This window comes from Saccopteryx bilineata, chromosome 1, assembly GCF_036850765.1.
Source record: "Saccopteryx bilineata isolate mSacBil1 chromosome 1, mSacBil1_pri_phased_curated, whole genome shotgun sequence".
Taxonomy (NCBI): Eukaryota; Metazoa; Chordata; class Mammalia; order Chiroptera; family Emballonuridae; genus Saccopteryx; species Saccopteryx bilineata.
In genome coordinates, this window is record NC_089490.1 from 123,382,024 (window position 1) to 123,401,174 (window position 19,151).

Genomic DNA, 19,151 nt, shown 5'->3' on the forward strand with positions numbered 1-19,151 from the left:
ATCACCATTTTCTAAAAAATAATCATCTATCCACATAACCTAACAGCACAAAGGGAAAAAAGGCTTTCTTGTCAACTGTATATAAATTATATACAAATACAAGGATGCACTTACACACACACACACACACACACACACCTCAACCTCTCAGTTTCACCCTTGCTTATTGAGATCACCATTTTCTAAAAAATAATCATCTATCCACATAACCTAACAGCACAAAGGGAAAAAAGGCTTTCTTGTCAACTGTATATAAATTATATACAAATACAAGGATGCACTTACACACACACACACACACACACTTTCCTCCAATATCAACAATAATGCAACTTGAAGAAATCTTTCACTAGTTTACTCTGGTCAAATTTTAATTTCTCCATTAAGATAACCCCAGACACATAGGCACTCTGAAATCATGTATTCCTTAGGAATATTTTTCCATTCATTTTCTCCATCAGAGAATTATAGGGACATATGAGCAAAGTAGTTGGAAAGGTCTGTAAGTGTCCTCTGGTTGAATCATCTACAAAATCAGTCTTCTCTAATTTTGATTTTTTCCCCGTTCTAAATTCCACTATATTCTCCTAGTAGAAAAAGCATGAATTAGAAGACATAATATGATTTCATATCATATCCTATGATTTTTATAATTTTTTAAATGAAATTATGGTAGCCAGCTTCATGAAATATTTGTCGAAGTGTAATTCTAGCTAAATTTCTTAGGGCCTTAGTTTCAATAGACAATCTGGTACAACTGAAATATACTGGCAGTTTTCTTTAGAAGTTTTATGGGTCTTGGCTGGTTGGCTCAGTGGTAGGGCATTGGCCCAGCCTGTGGATATTCTGGATTCAATTCCTAGTCAGTGTATACAGGAGAAGCAACCATCTGCTTCTCCACCCTCCCCCACCCCCCCTTCCTCTGCTGCAGCCATGGCTTGATTGGTTCCAGGGCCTCGGCCCTGGTTGCTGAGGATCGTTCCATGAAAGCTCCACCTCTGCTGCTAAAAATAGGTTGGTTGTAAGCATTGGCCCCAGATAGGGGTTGCTGGGTGGATCTCAGGTCAGTGCGCATGTGGAAGTCTGTCTATCTCCCCTTCTCTCAGTTGGAAAAGAAGGGGGAAAAAAGAATTATTATGAAGTTGAAGAGAGATGGTTTTAAAGAAAACACAGTTTTTATGAATTCAAGTCTTAATCTAGATGAGTAAATTTCTAAGATAGTAAAATGACTTTTGGGTAAATAGAATCACTTTTTATGATTTTTAAATAATTGATTTTATTATGTAAGAATTATAAAGTTGATGAAAAATAAGTAACTCTAATTTTCATAAATGGAGAGAGAAATATGAGGCTCAATGACACTTAATGTATGCTCTAGAAATAATAGAACTGATTGTTATAAGAATTAATTAAGACCTGTTATTAGAGGATGTGGTGTTAACAAGAAGCTTGTATGGCTTCATTAAGAAAAATGATGTCATAACGATCTCAATTTATTCTTCCTAGAGGAATTGGAATGCAGACTAGAGCAGCTCAATGACCATAATGTTTTGGACTTAACTCAGCTTTAGATTATGTTTCTACCAATATCCTGTCGTCATGATAGATATATTACACAGGGCACTGAAAAAAGAGAGTTGAATGGAGCAGAAAGAGGAAACCAATATCAGCTATTTTCAAATATCTTAAGAACCTCCATGTTTAAAAACAAATCACTCATAAAGAAGGTAGACACGTATGTGCCATGGTAAAATACTGGTCCTTGCTTATTAGTCATGATGGTGCTTGTGGTATGGACATGTGGAAGGCAGGAGAGAAAAACAGTAAGACCTGAGTTTTCAAATGTCTGTATATGTGGTCAACATTCAACCACAGACTAAAAAAATAGCCTTGTTGTTATTTCAGGCCAGGGTAGATACAGATACTGTATACACTGAGTCATATCAGAAGGGTTAACGTGAGAAAAACAGGGGGCCAACAAAGATGAATAACTGAATTCACAGCCTGCACTGGATGTCTGCGAGGAGGAAGGACTACACAGATGTCAGTGTTATCTGATAATAATTGTTCTGCAAACAATAGGTAACTCAGTTATGACCAAAAGAGATGTATAGAACTATTCTCTTTAATTTTTTCTTTTCATGAAGTAAAAACTATAAAACTGTCAGCATTCTTACAAATGCAGCCTCAGTAGCCAGAAGTTACCTCGGTTACATATAATTGGACTATTTAGAGTTGTAGTTTGGTTCAGAAATGCTGTGTCGGGCAAACAGAAGCAGGCACATCAGGGTTATAGTTCACTTTTCAATTATCCATGGAAGTTTTAGAGAAAGGGAGAGAAAAATGTAGATTAGAATAGATATTTAAATCCCACTTTTATTAATTTTTTTTTTTAATTTTTATTTATTTATTCATCTTACAGAGGAGAGGGAGAGACAGAGAGAGAGAAGGGGGGAGGAGCTGGAAGCATCAACTCCCATATGTGCCTTGACCAGGCAAGCCCAGGGTTTCGAACCGGCGACCTCAGCATTTCCAGGTCGACACTTTATCCACTGTGCCACCACAGGTCAGGCTAAATCCCACTTTTAATGAAAGCTAAAATTTCACATTTTATCGGAGTTGCCATGAGAAACAAAATAAGTAAGACTGAACATATTCTTTTTGCTTTTCTAGCTCATTTTCTGGTGAAGAGAGCTGGTGTGTGGTGAAGAAAGGAGACCTGAAAAGGGAGCAGAAACAGGACAAATAAAGAATTAGAAAAGAAGATGTACTAATTGTGAAGAGGGCAATTACTTAAATGAGATTTTTGTATTAAAGACTCAAAAAGAATACTAAATAATACAAATCACCAACACCAATCTAACAGGCACTGAGTAACACTCATGAACTTCTCCTGTATGGCGCATTAGGAAAGAAACTTAAATTCTAGCCAGAGGATCTTGGCTTAGAAATGCATCTACCACTTGAATTCCTGTCATCTTCTCAAATCTCAGGGGGCATTTTTGTTGTTGTTTTTATTTTAAAAACAAAGATAAATGTAATGTTCTGCTTATATTAAAGTACATATAAGATTGAAATTTAGTATGAAAAAACTCTGGAAATGGTAAGCCACAAAATAAATGTCAGCAGTCATTATTACTCCCAGGTCTAAGAAGCGTTTCTTATTTGACCTTTAGAATGAGGAAGGAAGGAAGTGTGAAGGGAAGATCATTCTTAAGAGCATATTTTATTTATTTATTTATCCATTTATGTGTTTATTTTTATTCAGTGAGAGGAGGGGTGTCAGGCAGAGAGACAGACGCCCACATGCGCCCCGACCAGGATCCACCTGGTAAGCCCACTAGCAGACGATGCTCTGCCCTTCTAGGACATTGCTCCATTGCTCAGCAATGAAGCTCTTCTTAATGCTGGAGGCAGAGGCTATAGAGCCATCCTCAGCACCTGGGGCCAACTTGTTCCTATTGAGGCATAGCCTCACAAGGGGAAGAAAGAAAAAGAGAGAGAGAGAAGCGAGAGAGAGAGAGAGTAGGGTGGAGAAGCAAATGGGTGTTTCTCCTGTGTGCCCTGACTGGGAATCTAACATGGGACTTCCACATGCCAGCCTGATGCTCTACCACTGAGCCAACTGGCCAGGGCTGAGCAGATTTAAAAAAAAAAAAAGAATTCCAGTCCAATGACAAAAGTGATTCTTATTTTACTTATAAAAAATTTAGAAAAATCAGAAATGTGGGGTTATATATGCAAATTTACAACTCTGTCACTTTGACATAACCCTTGTTTATTATTCTTCTAGTCTTTTATCTATCTACCACATAATTATACTTTAATAATGTCTCAATTGTTCCCTACATAGTGTTTCAAACTCACTTTATATAGTGATTGCCAAAGGAAAAGGGGAGCAAGGGAAAGTAGAAGAGGGTACGAGGGGATAACTGGTGATGGAAGGAGACTTGACTTGGGGTAGTCAACACACAATACAGATGATAGAGTATAGAATTGCACACCTGAACTGAAACCTGTATAATTTTATTAACCAATGTCAGCCCAATAAATTCAATAAAAATTTAAAAATACTACTATTTTATGTATATCCTCAAATCTTTAAATGAGTAAACAATTTGAATCATCAGGGAGGCCTGTCAGTGTCTACCCTAAAGCCCCATTTAGTGTGCCCTAAGTGCCTATTTTATTGAACCATCCTGCACTAACCCCTCTACAAGAATAATGTAAAGAACACAAGACTCTGTTTGAAAACATGCACAGCTTTTCTAGGCTTGAAAATTAAACCATAAAAAGTTTACTGAAAAAAAAAAAAACCTTTAAAAAGCTCCTTAAAAACTCACACCATAACTGCTCCCCACCAAGCGTGGGCACTTGCTAGCTGCAAGTGGTGGCACCGTGACAACTGCAGCAACACTGAGAGCAGGCTATACGAAGAGAAAGAGAAGTCTTCCACTGGCCATCTGTGAGAGTACAGCATGTGGCCATTAAATGCAGAGGCTGTAAATATACACAAACTCCATGTAGCAAATGGCAAAAAGGACTAAACTTCAAGCTCAAACAAATCAAAATGTTTAATGCATAGTTACCACTGCTGGACGAAAACAGCTCTGATCTTTGCAGTCTGCAAACTCGGCATGTATTTCAATTAAATACCCCCAAAAAGAAAAGAAAGAAATGAAAAGACACAGAAAAAAACCCATCTGGAACAAAAGGCTATAGACAGCCTGTACTCAATTTCTAGAAACAAGCAGCCCCTTTAACTTGTACTAGCCTGTCGAGAATGTCGATTGGAAATATTGAAAGGCTGACATATAGACTGATGGATGGGTGATGACATAATACCTATTTTTGCCTTTTTGTCATGGTCTTTGAAAACTGGCTGCTCTGTGCTGATAATATTCACTAAGGGGTTTTCCTCTCCCTTCCTGTCTCATAAGAAGTGTTCCCTAGCTAAGCTAAGGCACTCAGAATTAAGAAGGTTTTATGAATGAAAAACAAAAGAAAGGAAAAGCTAAGGATCAAATGCCAACTTGCACATAAAAAGCTGGTCTAGATTTTCCAATAATCAGTTGCCTAGAAAGCAGTTCCTCATCCATTTATATAAATTTGAAAGTAGAGACACTCCAATAACAAAAGGCAAGCTATTCAACACCAGATTTTGTGTGTCTTTTAATTAAAGCCACCAAATAAATAATGATATGTAAAGTAGAGATTAAAATAATATGTATTCACTTTTATAAAGAGAAAATACTGATCATTTATGTTATTTTAATCTGTTCCTAGGCAATTTCTAGCCAGTGAGTTTAAAAGTTTAGGGGCTTTATTTTTTTAAACACACACACACACACACACACACACACACACACCCCTAGTAAAAGCTCCTGCTTGTCTACGTGCTGAAATGATATCTCATTTCCTCCCAAAGGCTTTACCTAACCTGCCTTTCTCCTTCATGAAGTCTTCTCTCACCTTTGAAATATCTAGTTTTAATTTGACTTCTCTAATGCACTTTAGCTAAAGGCAACATCTACAAAAGCCATCCATAAATCATTAATTAATTGTAGAATCTTCTGCTGAATGCAGAGGCATGAGTCCCTTCCTATTCACTTTTTTGATGCAAAACCTGTAATTCGCAATTCTGCACATGCCTCCTCCTTATCTAAGGGAAGGAGCATGTGTTAGGTAATGCTGAACCAGATATACTGTGTCAGTTTCTGAAGAGTTAACACTGCTGGCCCCATCCATCAGATGGCCAGCGAAGCATCAGTAAAGAATGATGGATGTAAAATTATTACAGCGCTGCCATCCGATACACTCACTGCCATTTGTAACTAATGCTGGGACTGACACACTTTTTTCATTATTAAACATCCACATTAAGTCAACATTGGTCACTGTCATTTCATGTTTGGCACTCTGTTAAAGGAAAAAAAAAGGGATGACAATGGCAGAAAAGAGGAGACTGTAATGGAAGAGTTTCCAAGTGTTAGAGTAATACAAATTCACCTTTATTTACAAATCAGTCTAGGTATATCGTCTGCGTAAGGCTTCTTATAAGAAGACTGACAACTGAAAAGAGACACCGATGTCATTACTAAGTAAATTGTTATTTACAATATACATGATATTCACCACATTTTTATCTTATTCTATGCAAAAAATTACCACTGAACCTCAGAAGTTCTTCTTTGGCATCATAGAATGTGTGTGTAGGTATTTAGATTTCACATACACTGTAGGCAATTAATGTTTGGTGAATAAATTTTCTACCTTTAGAAAGGTATGCACATATTTGCATGTTTATTTTTGTGAGGGACACCTTTTTTGTATTAGAAAAGCAATACAGAATTGGCCTTACCAAGTAGGGAGCATGCATGAACACACACATTTATTGATTTGAACTGTCACCAACTGGTGTTCTTTTGTACATACTTGTGTGTAATTTACAAAGGCCCTTAACATGTAAGAGTGGAAGAGCGAAAGTATTTACATAGATGACAACAAATATAAAACAATAAAAAACAGGGCAGTTTAGAGAGCTTTTATATTATTTTTCTTTCTTTTTTTTTAAGTGAGACAAGGGAAGAAAGTGAGACAGACTCCCACATGTGTCCCAACTGGGATTCACCTGGCAACCCCATCTTGGGCCAGTGTTTGAATATCAAGCTATTTTTAGCAACTGAGGCTGACACTCAGACCAACCAAACTATCCTCAGTGCCTGAGGCCAACACTGGAACCAACTGAGAGACTGGCCCCAGGAAGAGATGAAGAAGAGAATGGGGGGAGAATGGGAGAAAGAAGCAGATGGTTGCTTCTCTTGTATGCCCTGATTGGGAATCGAACCCAGGATGTCCATACACCGGGCAGATGTGCTATCTACTCGGCTATCAGCCAGGGCTGTTATCATTTTTCTAACATAGCTGTGGCTCACAATGGCCTCTTCCTACCCAATAGCCACTCTGGTCCTTTTTTTCTTTCCTGCCAATATAATTTTTGATCTTAAGATATGCCTTGATTTAGGGAGGATAGAATAAGTTGTCTCTCTCAGTCTCAGAAAATAATTCATAATCAGTTTAAAACAATCTCTCTTCCTTTAGACATCACTGTCTTAAATATGTGCATATGACCCAGCACTACCAAAAGATGTTTGTGAAAGTCAGTTTGAGGACTGCAGTAAAACATCCTATGCGAATTATGTAAAAGACATCCTTACGTGAATGAAGACTAAATTTAGCAAAAAGAAAACTAATTCTCTTTCTGGGGACCACTTGCCCTCATGGGACAGTTGTAGGTGGAACAACATTTTGTTACGCTAAGGGAAAACCAAGAGAATCACAAAGAGCTCAATTCTGACATCACTGAGCTGGTAAATGACTGTCACCAGCCTTCTGCTCCTTACTTCATTATATGCTAAACCTTAATTCGTGTTGAAACTTCTGTGCTTAGATTTCCCAGTACATGTCATAAAATACATTTCTAACAGATACTACAGTATAGGGATCTTCTTCCTAGAATATAACAACATTGAGAGTGAGAGAAAAGGGCAGGGACAGTTCTCATCTATTCTTCATTTTATTCCAGAGTATTGGGTTGCTACTACAGTCGTATTGCCCAGTGGAATCTCCTGTAAGGTATGGGTACCTTCAAACACAAAGTCAGAACCTGAGGATTCAGTGATTGCATGGACAAAATTTCCATTTGGATATTGATCAAGCAAAGTGGGTGTTTTTTTACAAAACAAATATATAAGGGTCTTCTTTCTGAGTCTTTCTACCTGTGAAGCTTACTTATTCAGCCGTAACACTAATTTGTAAAAGAGCTGTGTGGTAAAAAGATAACATAATTTAAATATACAACCAGGCTATAATTAACCAGAGATGACAATTATAAATAACACTATGTCCCAGAGTTTCCAAGAAACCTGACATACACAGTTCTTGGGTATGTTGAAACACTTCCAAGAAAAGTTAAGAAATGAAAAATCTTTTAGAATTCCTCAATTAAAATGTGTTTTAGTAGAAATGACTTACATTATGTGTTTTAGTACATGTTACTGAAAAACATCCATCCCTTTTTCTTTACACCTCTAATTGTTTGCACTGTCCAATTACAGCTTTTCAGAATTAAGACCTTTAGTTGGGACAACCATATCAATCACTTGAAATGTAAAGAAAAGTTCATGTGTATAAGGTTTGTGGACTCAAAAAAAGAGATTTCCACTACAGTATTCCAAAGATCTGGATCTGAATTTCTTTCTCTTTTCCTTTCTCCCAGCTCCTTTATATCATTTTCTCTCCTTTATCACACCCAATCCTTACATTTCACATACTTTCTAGGGTTAGGAAATTGGGAGTATTGTTTTAGAGAGAGAATAAAAACTCCTTTTGGGATTCAAATGATATGAGAAGATAATAGTGCAAACTAAGAGGAAGTTACCATATATTGTTTGTCTTTCATTAAGAACTACAAAGCAAGCTTCAATAGTGGAAAGGAAGGTCATTGAGCTAAAGCCTGCCAGGCTTACATGCCTCTGCTGTGAGGAAACAGGGACACTGGAAGGTAGGTTTCCCCCTCGCTCCTTTAAGGGAGGGTTCAGTCTCTTCCAGCCCTGCTCCAGCCACCTATGACCTAACCTTGCCCAGAATGCTGGGGTTTGCACTGAAGGCTGAAGATGCCCAGGGCTGTCGGCCCCATCTACGACACTGTGGATGAGCCTAGGGTATTTCTTCCAAGAAGCAGTAAACTGATCTCATTTGCACAAGGGCCACTTAACTATGTTTTGCCTGAATAGTCAGGTTTTTTATTCTTCCCTCAAAGATCTCTGTTGTGGGTGTTGATAGTCCTATTTTCTGCTGCTTTGCTTAATATATAGAGTTTCCTTTATCCCTCCTACCTCAATGCCCCACTCATATTTCAGGCTGGGACCTACTCCTAATTTAGAGCTCTCTTTCCCCCTTCTGCCAACTTCTATTATGAATCTACCTTTGCCACCCAGCTTAGTGTATCCCAAGGTTCTCTTTACCATGCCACAGTCGCAGAGCTCCAGGGAAAAGCAACGTGGTCTCATCTCTCCAGGCAGAGGAGAACAGAAGCTCCATATCCACGCATGCTGCAAATGGCTTTCCCAGTCTACCTGGATCATTACCAGCTAGAAGCAGCGGTCATTGGGACTTGGACATGAGCTGCAAAGTATAGAATGGTGACAACAATTCCAGTGCCATGCGGACTTTTCCTGGATGTGGACTTTTCCTGGACTCCTGTCCACAGCTCCTAACAGACTGAACTGTGGTTGGGTTGCATTTTTCAGGGATTTGGCATGGTGATGGGGCCACCTTGGACTTGGTGAACATGTTAAGGACACTACTCTTTTATGGTTTCTTGCTGTATTGTTCAAGAGTTTGCTTAAAGGCTTTTAATCACTGTAAAAAAAATAGAAGACTGGATAAAGAAGATGTGGCACATATACACCATGGTATACTATTCAGCTAGAAGAAATGATGACATCGGATCACTTACAGCAGAATGGTGGAATCTTGATAACATTATGCGGAGTGAAATAAGTGAATCAGAAAAAAACAAGAACTGCAGGATTCCATACATTGGTGAGACATAAAAGTGAGACTAAGAGACATGGACAGGAGTGTGGTGGTTATGGCGGGTGGGGGGAGGGAAGGAGGGAGAGAGGGAGGGGAAGGAGGAGGGGTACAAAGAAAACTGGATAGAGGGTGATGGAGGATGATTTCTCTTTGAGTGATGGGTATGCAACAGAACTAAATGACAAGATAACCTGGACATGTTTTCTTTGAATATATGTACCCTGATTTATTGATGTCACCCCATTAAAATAATAATTTATTTATAATAAAAAAAAAGAACTACAAAGCAAAATATCAAACCAACTATTAACCTACCTATGCTTTGGCAATGATAAAGTTGGGTGACTATAAAAACCTATTAAAAAGGTACGTACAGTACTAGGAAAATACACAATATCTATAATGATGTCACTTTATGTGGAAGAACAAGCATCCACCTTTGTCAAGTTGGGTATATAACCAATCTCATAGGTTAAGAAATATAGGTTCTTATTCAATTCATATAGGTTGGCCTATAAACATAAATATGCCATGATTATGGTCAGAATAATTTTATCTCAGCTCTAAACACTGTAAAGGCAGAGGATATATTTTCTTATTCAGTACAGTACCTGAACTGCTCAGCACCATCTCTAACGACATAGTAGGTGCTAATGTTGAATAATTACTAATTAAAAGATTTTGACATCATCTCATTCCCATGCATTGAACAGATACATGTGGATCATTGATACTGTAGAAGTAACACCCAAGCTAGTTTAACAGAAAAAGCTATCGCAATAGTACCTATTTCTAAGAGAGCTTTAATTTCATTCTCAGGTGTCAAGGATAATTTAAGGCAGAAACTAGTTCAAACTGAACTGAAAGTTCAAGTGCTGAAAAGATTTTTCTACACATTATAAGAGTTTGCCGTGTCATTACAATAATAAAACTGCTCCCCTTCATATGTTAAGATTTTCACTTAAAAAATTAACCATGAAAACATAAAGATTTTAATTGAAGATGTAACTCAACTGAATTGAAAGTGCATGGTGAACAGGTTGGAGAATGAGAACCTTCTGGAGAATTAAGCCATCTTAATTGACCAGCAGATTTTTGGCAAGTATTACTTCAAAAATGGTCTTTTTATAACATTATTATAATTCTACAATAGAGAAAGAACAATTGAAAGCAGCAGCTTTCAATGGAGGCAACTCTGACTTTTGTACCTCAAATAGGAGTTGCTAATCTGAGAAATAAAGTATGATGGCAGAGGTGGAACAAGAAGTAAAAGGGAGGTTCACTACCAATGGACAACTATGGAACAAAGTGAATGCAGATGGTTCAGCTCCTACTACTTAATCAGAAGGCTGAGCTCAGAAGGCTGAGCAGTCACTGGAGCCAGCAGAAAGTCATGTGTTAGAACAACAGCTGATCTGTATTAGAGAAGATTATCTCGCAATGCCATGGTGGAGTGCCCGGGATTATTTTATGTACTTCTATTGCCTTACAAGCCATCAGCACAATTATTGCCCTCCGATGTGAATGCCGGATCTGTAACCAGAGTTAAACAGCACACTGCTTAGGGGCCTCGGAGCTTCCTGAAGATGTATTTCCATACCATCAAAGTGCTTTTAATGGGCTCCCTGATCCAACCACAAGACCTGTTTTGCAAGTCTATAGAATTTAGGATGAAGGCTTCTTGTCCAAAAGGGTTTAGTCGGTTGTCACTTGACAATTCCCAGGCAGCACAGGGGAGGAGAAGGAGGGAGATAGGTAGAGTTGTTTCTACTTTGGAGGATTAAATAGAAAAAAAAAACGGTACAGATGCTTGCTGAATGCAACCAACTGCTGTATCCACAGCTGAATTCAATGCGCTTAACAAATAACGGCAATTTAGCTAGGCTTGCGAGGAATAGCTTGAGTCACTTTGCATTAGCGTCTGACTGAGTGTTAAACTCATTTCTACATGGGGAGCAGAAAAAAGGAATTTCTGTTTAAGCATCCTTTCAAGAACGTTTAAATATTTGAATATAAATTTCTTTATGCTTGCTATCATTCCTTCTTAGCGCTGTCACTTTGCTTTTCCCCTTCCCTCTGGGGCTTAGCTAGAAAAATGTTGTGCCCTTCTTGCTGCACCAGTGCCTTCTTCCATTGTGAGACTGAAAGAGATGATATACTGACCCTCCAGAAACAGAACAGAATTGCCATTTCTTCAACCTTTTGACCCACGTTGGGACCAGAAAATGATACGGTTTTGACGGGTTCGTGCCTACACATTTCCTTCACTATGCAGATTACTAGATTCTTAGAGATTCTATATTAAATTCTTTATAAAACCTGGCAAACCAGAAGGCTATCCAAATTAGCAACTGCTCATTCTGTACAATACATTTTTGACTCATATTTCCTGTGATAATTAACTATCAAGGTATTGCTAAGTAGCTGATCATTTTCCTTCTTCTCTGTTGTATCTCCATAACTAGAGAATTGTTTAAAGAAGATGCAGTAACACTTTAAAATTTAATTTCAAAACATATCAAGCACTACTAAAAGAAGTGCATCATGTTAAGTTTTATAACTTATAATACTTTCCTGAATAAAATACAATCTAGTTCAGAAAAAGATTTAACATTGTTATATCTCAGGTATATTCAGAAGTTTCACTGGCCTCAAGTAGAATATTAATGTCCAAGTCTTAAAAGTCACATTTTGTTGTACAATAAATTCAAATTTTCCAATTGTTCAGTCACCTAAAACTTGACAGTGCTTTGCATTAGAAACATATGACAAGCTCGGGATCCTGGATACTTAGACTGTGAGTGTGGGTATCATCCAAGCTTATGCTGGTTAAAGAAGATTCATCAGTTTCAAATCCAGCTCATTCCCAAATGCAAGTTAAGCAGCTCTAAAGCAAAACTTTCACTCAGGCTCAGACATCTGAAATGCCATTTCACTTTAATACAAATGGATGGCAGAAAAGGAGACATTCACTGTCAATAAGGTTTGAAGACAAATACAAGAGAACTGTAACCCTGCCTGTTTGGGGCTGGTTTTGATTAGGATGAACATGGAGATTTCTGTATTGACCGAAGAAATAAGAGAGGAGAACCATTATTCTGATATGATGAGAAGATGAAAATAAAAAAGAAAAGCACTTAAGAAGTTTAAGTAGTTTTGGGAAGTCAGTTACATTCTGAACTAACCTTTTCTGTCCGGCAGTTATTGAGACCTAGAGTATTCACAACAGCCACCTTCCCATCAAGCACCTGCTGTTCCCGCCGAAGTTGTTCCTTCATCTGCCGAGCTTCTTGGATGGCCTTGGTGACAACATCATGGTCATTTAAATAACCTGAAGATATGACAGAACAAATAATATGTTTTGTACAAATGAATGGATAGGTCAACCTTTAACCATAACAATCACTTCTTTTTTGGGGGTGATGGCTAGAATCTGGCATATATTTCTCAAAAGAATCTGTCTAAATGAATGAATCAGTAATTTAAAAATTTTGTTTTATTTATTTATTTTAGAGAGAAGAGACAGAGAGAGAAAGAGAGAGAGAGAGAAAGAGAGAGAGAGAAGGGGGAGAGGAGGAGCAGGAAGCATCAACTCCCATATATGCCTTGACCAGGCAAGCCCAGAGTTTCAAACCGGCGACCTCAGCATTCCAGGTCGACGCTTTATCCACTGCACCACCAAAAGTTAGGCCTTGCATAAGTAATTGATGCTGGCCAATTCACATAGTTACATGAACATTGTGTCAAACATCTGTAATAAAAATATAATATTTAAGTGAAATAAATTTGGAAAGATGTTTAAAATATAGTTTTTAAATAAACTCTTTTTAGTTAACTGAATATTTTGTAGTACAAAAGTAACACCTGTCTTTAAGTTTTGTTCATGTCAAGATTATTTGAATGTTACCATAGGATACAGATATTGATAATTATCACTATAAGAACTGACAGTCTCATAGCATTAGAAGGTCTATTTAAAGTTTATGTGTAGCACTTTTAGGTTGTTCTTTACAGAAAAAATAAATCATTATTAACTGTCAAAGGAGAGTATTTTGCTCCTGAATCCATTTATGGTGAAATAAACCACAGGTGGCAGTGATTTGCTATGGATACATACTTGAAATAGTTAAGAAGCTAAATTTTAAGCACAGAATGTAACAAAGTGCCTGTAATTATATAATTAAAAAAATTGTGGCTACTGGTAAGTATAGTCACACTTAATTCACACTCTTAATAAGATGGTCAAACGACCATCTTGTATCTGTGTATCTGTAGCTTTACAATCCAGTTAGCCAAAATGAAAAAAAAAAAAACCCAAAATATAGCTTATAAAGAATAACAGGTGTAAAGAGCAAAACTAATTTTAACTTAATTTTAACACTGGGTATTTACTTATGTGATGCACATAATTGTGATAATCCCAATGATTTTAAGGCAGAATACCTACGAGAAAATGCTGTTTTGCAAATATTAAAAGGAACGCTAATACTTCACCTTTCGTTCTCCCTATCTTTTAACTAGGGCATAAAATGGCATAAACTGAATCTATAATATGAAATTGCCCAGAAAAGGGACTTGTTTGTGACATGCGGCTAAATCTAAGCAGACCCATTGGTGAATTGTGACAGATGGAGGGGCTGTGAGACAGAAGGCAGGCGCTAATCACACATACAGTGACCGGCTTGCCTCAGCATGTTCCATGGGTTCCAGCAAACTTTACACCCTAATCCATTTTTAGAACAAAAACATCTGGGCCATAAATCCTCTAATCTGCCAAAACACACTATTAAATCCCCTGATTTGTTGAAAAACACTAAGATTAAAGAAAGGAAATATAAAATGGCTAACTGTCGTGTTAGGAAAGTGTTATTAATACTATTTCTTTGTCTCAATTATGAATGTTCTGGTACTAAAGAGCCTTGTCTAATCATGTCAGATTACACATCCTCATTGTATAGCTTAACTCTTCTATCTGATCTGCTGATTGCCAAAAACATGGAATACTTTCTTGCTGCTTAAATATTCCTATTGAAGAAGCTGATGTGAGATTAGTGCAGCACTGCCGTCCCCACCCGCCCTTACTGTGCACAGACCAGGCCTTGTCCTCTGATCTCCTTCAGGCAGAAAAGATAAGTTCCCATGTAGTCCATACAAGAGCAAGCTGGAGCTACTATATGGAGGGAGGCAAAAGTAGGTTTAGAGTTATAAGCAAATGGAGTACAAGAGTTTATTCTTGTGTTTTTATTTATCAATTATATTATTTTCCATACAATCAACTGTAAACCTATGTTTGCCATGCCCTGTATATTTTGCTTTTCAGAATTAAACTATCTGGAAGTTATTTAAAGAATTGAACATCCATGCTCTTTTAAATAAAATATGAGTTGGAAACAACTTTTTAGACTGAGGTCAGACCTTCAGGATTAATATTTACTTTAAATGTTGGTTGTTTTTAACAGCGCATTATTCTGACTTGAACAACCTTCTTAATGGTGAAATAAACCACAGTTCACATTCCTGAACTATTCTGTTCATAAACACTACCTTCTAGAAAGAAGTTCAGCTCTTACATGGCAGTGATAGTCTTGGTGTATGTTCATTTAGTAACATCCTAAGAGGATCAGCTACCTGATGTCACACAGTTTTGTAGTCTATTTAGCTTCTCCACAGCACAGATAATTGTGAAATGGTTCAGCACATGGCATTGAATAAAAATATGAATTTGTTATGCTTTTTAGATGCTGCTAAGAAAACACTGTATAGGAGAAGTGTTTAATATAGACACAGAATTATTGTAGATGACTGACTGATGTATGGTCTGTAATGGCTAGTTTCAAGTTGGGGTGTGTGTGGAAATAGGTGTTCACTTTTAAGTAAGCATTCTTGCTTTTAGAGACTCGAGTTTTAACTTACATGCTATATGAAATTCTAACATTTGCATCTCTTGGTGTTCAATCATAAAAGCCATTTATACACTACAGAGTTGAATCTTAATGGCATTGTTTGCTGGTTCTTTACATTTTGTTCTTATCGCTGTCACCAAATTTTCAATCTTGCTCACTCCCTCTCTCTTAGCAGTTGGTCTGGGCTCTGATTTTGGTAAAGACCAGTAAGGCTAAACTTTCACCTTCCTACTCCTCCCTGTAACCCATTCTTACCCAATGCTCGCTTCAAATCTATCTCCATTTATGCCTCTTCCTGCTTCAGTGAAAATGATGACTCTAATCCCTTATACTCATGTTCTAGACTCCTGTACCTCACCATCAGTTACTCTCTTTGACATTGGTCATCTCTCTGTTTTTCTCTCCCATCACCACCATGTCAACTTGTATGTACTTAAGCTTCTCCTCCAACCAACAGTCTCTCTCTCTAATATTTGCTGTTCCTTATTCTTACCCTGTCTCACTATTTACCTTCTAAGCTTCACAAAGATACTCTCCCATTCCTTTCTGACACTTCTATTCCTTTTATAATCTTGTTTCTGCTTCCTTTGTTCTTTGAACTGCCAAATCCAAAGGGCATTTTCCATTCCTTGCAGAATGGCAGCACTGATGACCTCCTCATTGAAATTCCTTCCTTCTTTCTCATCATAGCACTGGGTCCCCTAACCTCTCTGACTCCTCCATCTTTGTATCCTTTCCTGGGATCCTTTCTTTCCCAGCTCTTTAAATTTTGCTGCAGGTTTGAACCCTCAGGAGAAGTTTTAGAGTTGGACAAGTCTGAACTAAAATCCTAGCTTTTCCACTTAGCAGCTATATAAATTGCCCAAGTTGTTTTACTTTTCTAAGTCTCAATGGTCTCATTGGTCAAAAGGGGATCATACTGACCAGACACCACATGTGATAGGAAGATTAAATGAGTTAATATAGTTTCCTAGTATGATAAGTGGTCCCTGTTATTATTCTGTAGTGGTCGGTTTATTTGCCAAATAACGTTAGTGAAAAGGTAAAATTTGGGTGTTGGGTTAGATGGACCTGGGTTTCTAATTCTAGGATAGTGTGATAGTTGACAAATTATAACAATATCACTGAGTTTCCATTTCCGTCACCTGTAAAATAAATGTAAGGTCAATGGAAGAATTAAATAACACACGTGAAGGTGTATATAAACTTGGTACCTGAGGAGACAGTAAAAAATGTTAAATTTTTTTCTTTCTGCTTTCATTTCTTTTTTATGCTTACTCTCAGCAGTCTTGTTACATGGCTTTAACCATTACGATAATGTCTTCCAGGACATATTTTTTCTTGTTAATAGAAAAGTTCAATTAAAAGGAAGTCCCTCTTCAGAATTCAAAAAGACCTAAAATAACCACCTGATACATTTTATTCTTCCTTCGTTATATATGGAGGCAGCAATTTTATCTAAAGGCATGATCAGAAGACAGGCAGGTGTGTAGGAAAGGTTTAGTGAGCCTCAATCTTAGGAGGGAAAGAGCGAGCAGAAGTCAATATGTTTCCACTTAGCGTCTCAGATGAGATGTGGGAAATGCAGGTTAGAAATCAATATAGTTGTGTAATTCTGTAGCATTATAAAATTTAGCAAGGTTTGATGTCATATGCATCAGTGTTTCTCCTTAGTCATTATCAACAAAATTCTCAAAATTTAAAAAGGCCTCTTTTATACAGTTTCAAGGGCAGAAAAAAAAATGGACAAATTAGAAAGAATAAATCTTAGAAAGAATAAAACCTAAACACAATTTTAGAATGGCTGCCTCCCAATAGGAAAGGCTATTAAAAAGTAGAAGGGGAAACTGGAAACTACTTGTAATGGGTTAACTTGTGTCTCTCAAAAAAAAAAAAAAAAAAAAAAAAAAAAAGCCTGTGTCTCATCCTAACCCCTGTGGCTGTGACCTTATTTAGAAATAAAGTCCTTGCAGATATAATTAAATTAAGGATCTTGAAATGAGATCATCCCTCTATTTGGGTGGGCCTTAACTCCATGACAGGTATCCTTATGAAAGAAAGGAAAGAAAGATCTGTTATACAGAGACACAGGGAAGGTCATGTGACTATGGACACAGAGATTGGAGTTACGCTCTAAAAACCAAGGAACACTAATGACTGTCAGCAGCCATTAGGAGCTAAGCAACAGGCATGTAACAGACTGTCCCTCAGAGACTCCGCAGGGATCTAACCTTACTGACACTTTGACTTCGTATTTTCCAGCTTCCAAAAAGTGATTGAATAAATTTGTTTTCCACCACCCAGTTTATGATTTGTTGAATCAACCTTAGAATCCAATATGTCACAACTGGTCCTCAACGTAATCCTAAGAATTAAAGGGTGATTCCTAGTATTGTAAAATATACTGTCTGCCTCAAATCCTTCCTGATTCCCAGACACATGTATCTGTCTCTGAAGCTCCTCCATTTAACTGCCCCGTGAGTCCCTGCAACGTAGCATGTCGAAAACAGAACTCATCATCCCACGGCCTCCATGTGTTCTTTTGACATCACACCTTATTCCAGCTGCCCATGCAGCCACATGGGGGTCATGAGAGATAACTCCTATAACTATACCTACAGAAAGCACCCAAGTCCAACAGCCCTGTGTCTTCCTCAGCTTTCAGATGCGCTTCTCCCAGTCCCATGTCCTCTGCTTTTGCTGAAGCCACCTCATATCTCACTTGGGCTCACGCCTTAATCTCCTAAGTGGTTTTCCTATCTTTGCACTCCATGGATCCATCTCCTACTCTGTTTACAGATAAAGCATTCCAAAGTATTCCAAAGTAAGAAATTTGGATCATGTCTCTTTACCTGATTAAACACCCATCCCTTGGTACCCTAATACTTAAAAGAACACTTCATTAAGATGATGATCTATAATATTCTGTGAAGAAAAATAATTCATGTTCAAATAAATATGGGAAATACTAATTAAAATTAAAAAGGTTTCTTCATTGCACAGATCCTCTAAGATAAATTCTGAACACTTTAATATGGCCTAATAGTCCCTTTATGATGTCAATTCTGCTGACCTTTCTTGTGTCATTTCTTGTTGGTTGCTTAGGAGGCCTGCACTGATGCTGCTCAGGACTATTTCCTGTCCCAAGGACCAAGGACAGGCCTTCCTCCCACTCACCTCTGTTCCCAAGCTTCTCATTGTCTGAAATATTCCCTCTTCCAGGTGTGTGTGTGAATTTACTCAAATGTCCCCTCTTCTGTAAGGACTTTGCTGACATACCACGGAAATGCTCCGTGGCAACATTGGTACTTCCCATTTATATGCTCCTTCTAAACCTTATAAATGCTTTTGCTGTCCCATTGTCTTCCCTTTTGCTAAATTTGTCTTTCATAACAGTCTATGTACTAACTACTTGAGGGCATTTTTTTTCTCTTTTAGTCTTTTATTTCTTTGGCCCATGGAAGACTGTTGAAAGAATAAATATATATTTCTAAGTTCCAGTTTGATAATTCCAAGTTCATTGATTTTTCTATGTCGTTATGTCAATGGACGCCTCATGATGTCACAGATTTATTAAAATTGGAATTAGCAGATGCTATGAGGGCCATGCACAGTCTTATTTACTGCATGTTTATTTTACATGGAGTT

At 37.5% G+C, this 19,151-nt stretch overlaps 1 protein-coding gene across 13 annotated transcripts in view; it reads right to left on the reverse strand.

Annotated features, from left to right (window-relative positions):
• The window catches only part of SOX5 (SRY-box transcription factor 5), a 1,095,444-nt gene that overhangs the window by 22,935 nt on the left and 1,053,358 nt on the right, over positions 1–19,151 (reverse strand). For all 13 annotated transcript variants that reach the window (XM_066264766.1, XM_066264755.1, XM_066264754.1 and 10 more), the window contains one exon: positions 12,786–12,931. In XM_066264766.1, the coding sequence (XP_066120863.1) occupies positions 12,786–12,931 (146 nt within the window). The remainder of the gene's footprint in view (positions 1–12,785; positions 12,932–19,151) is intronic.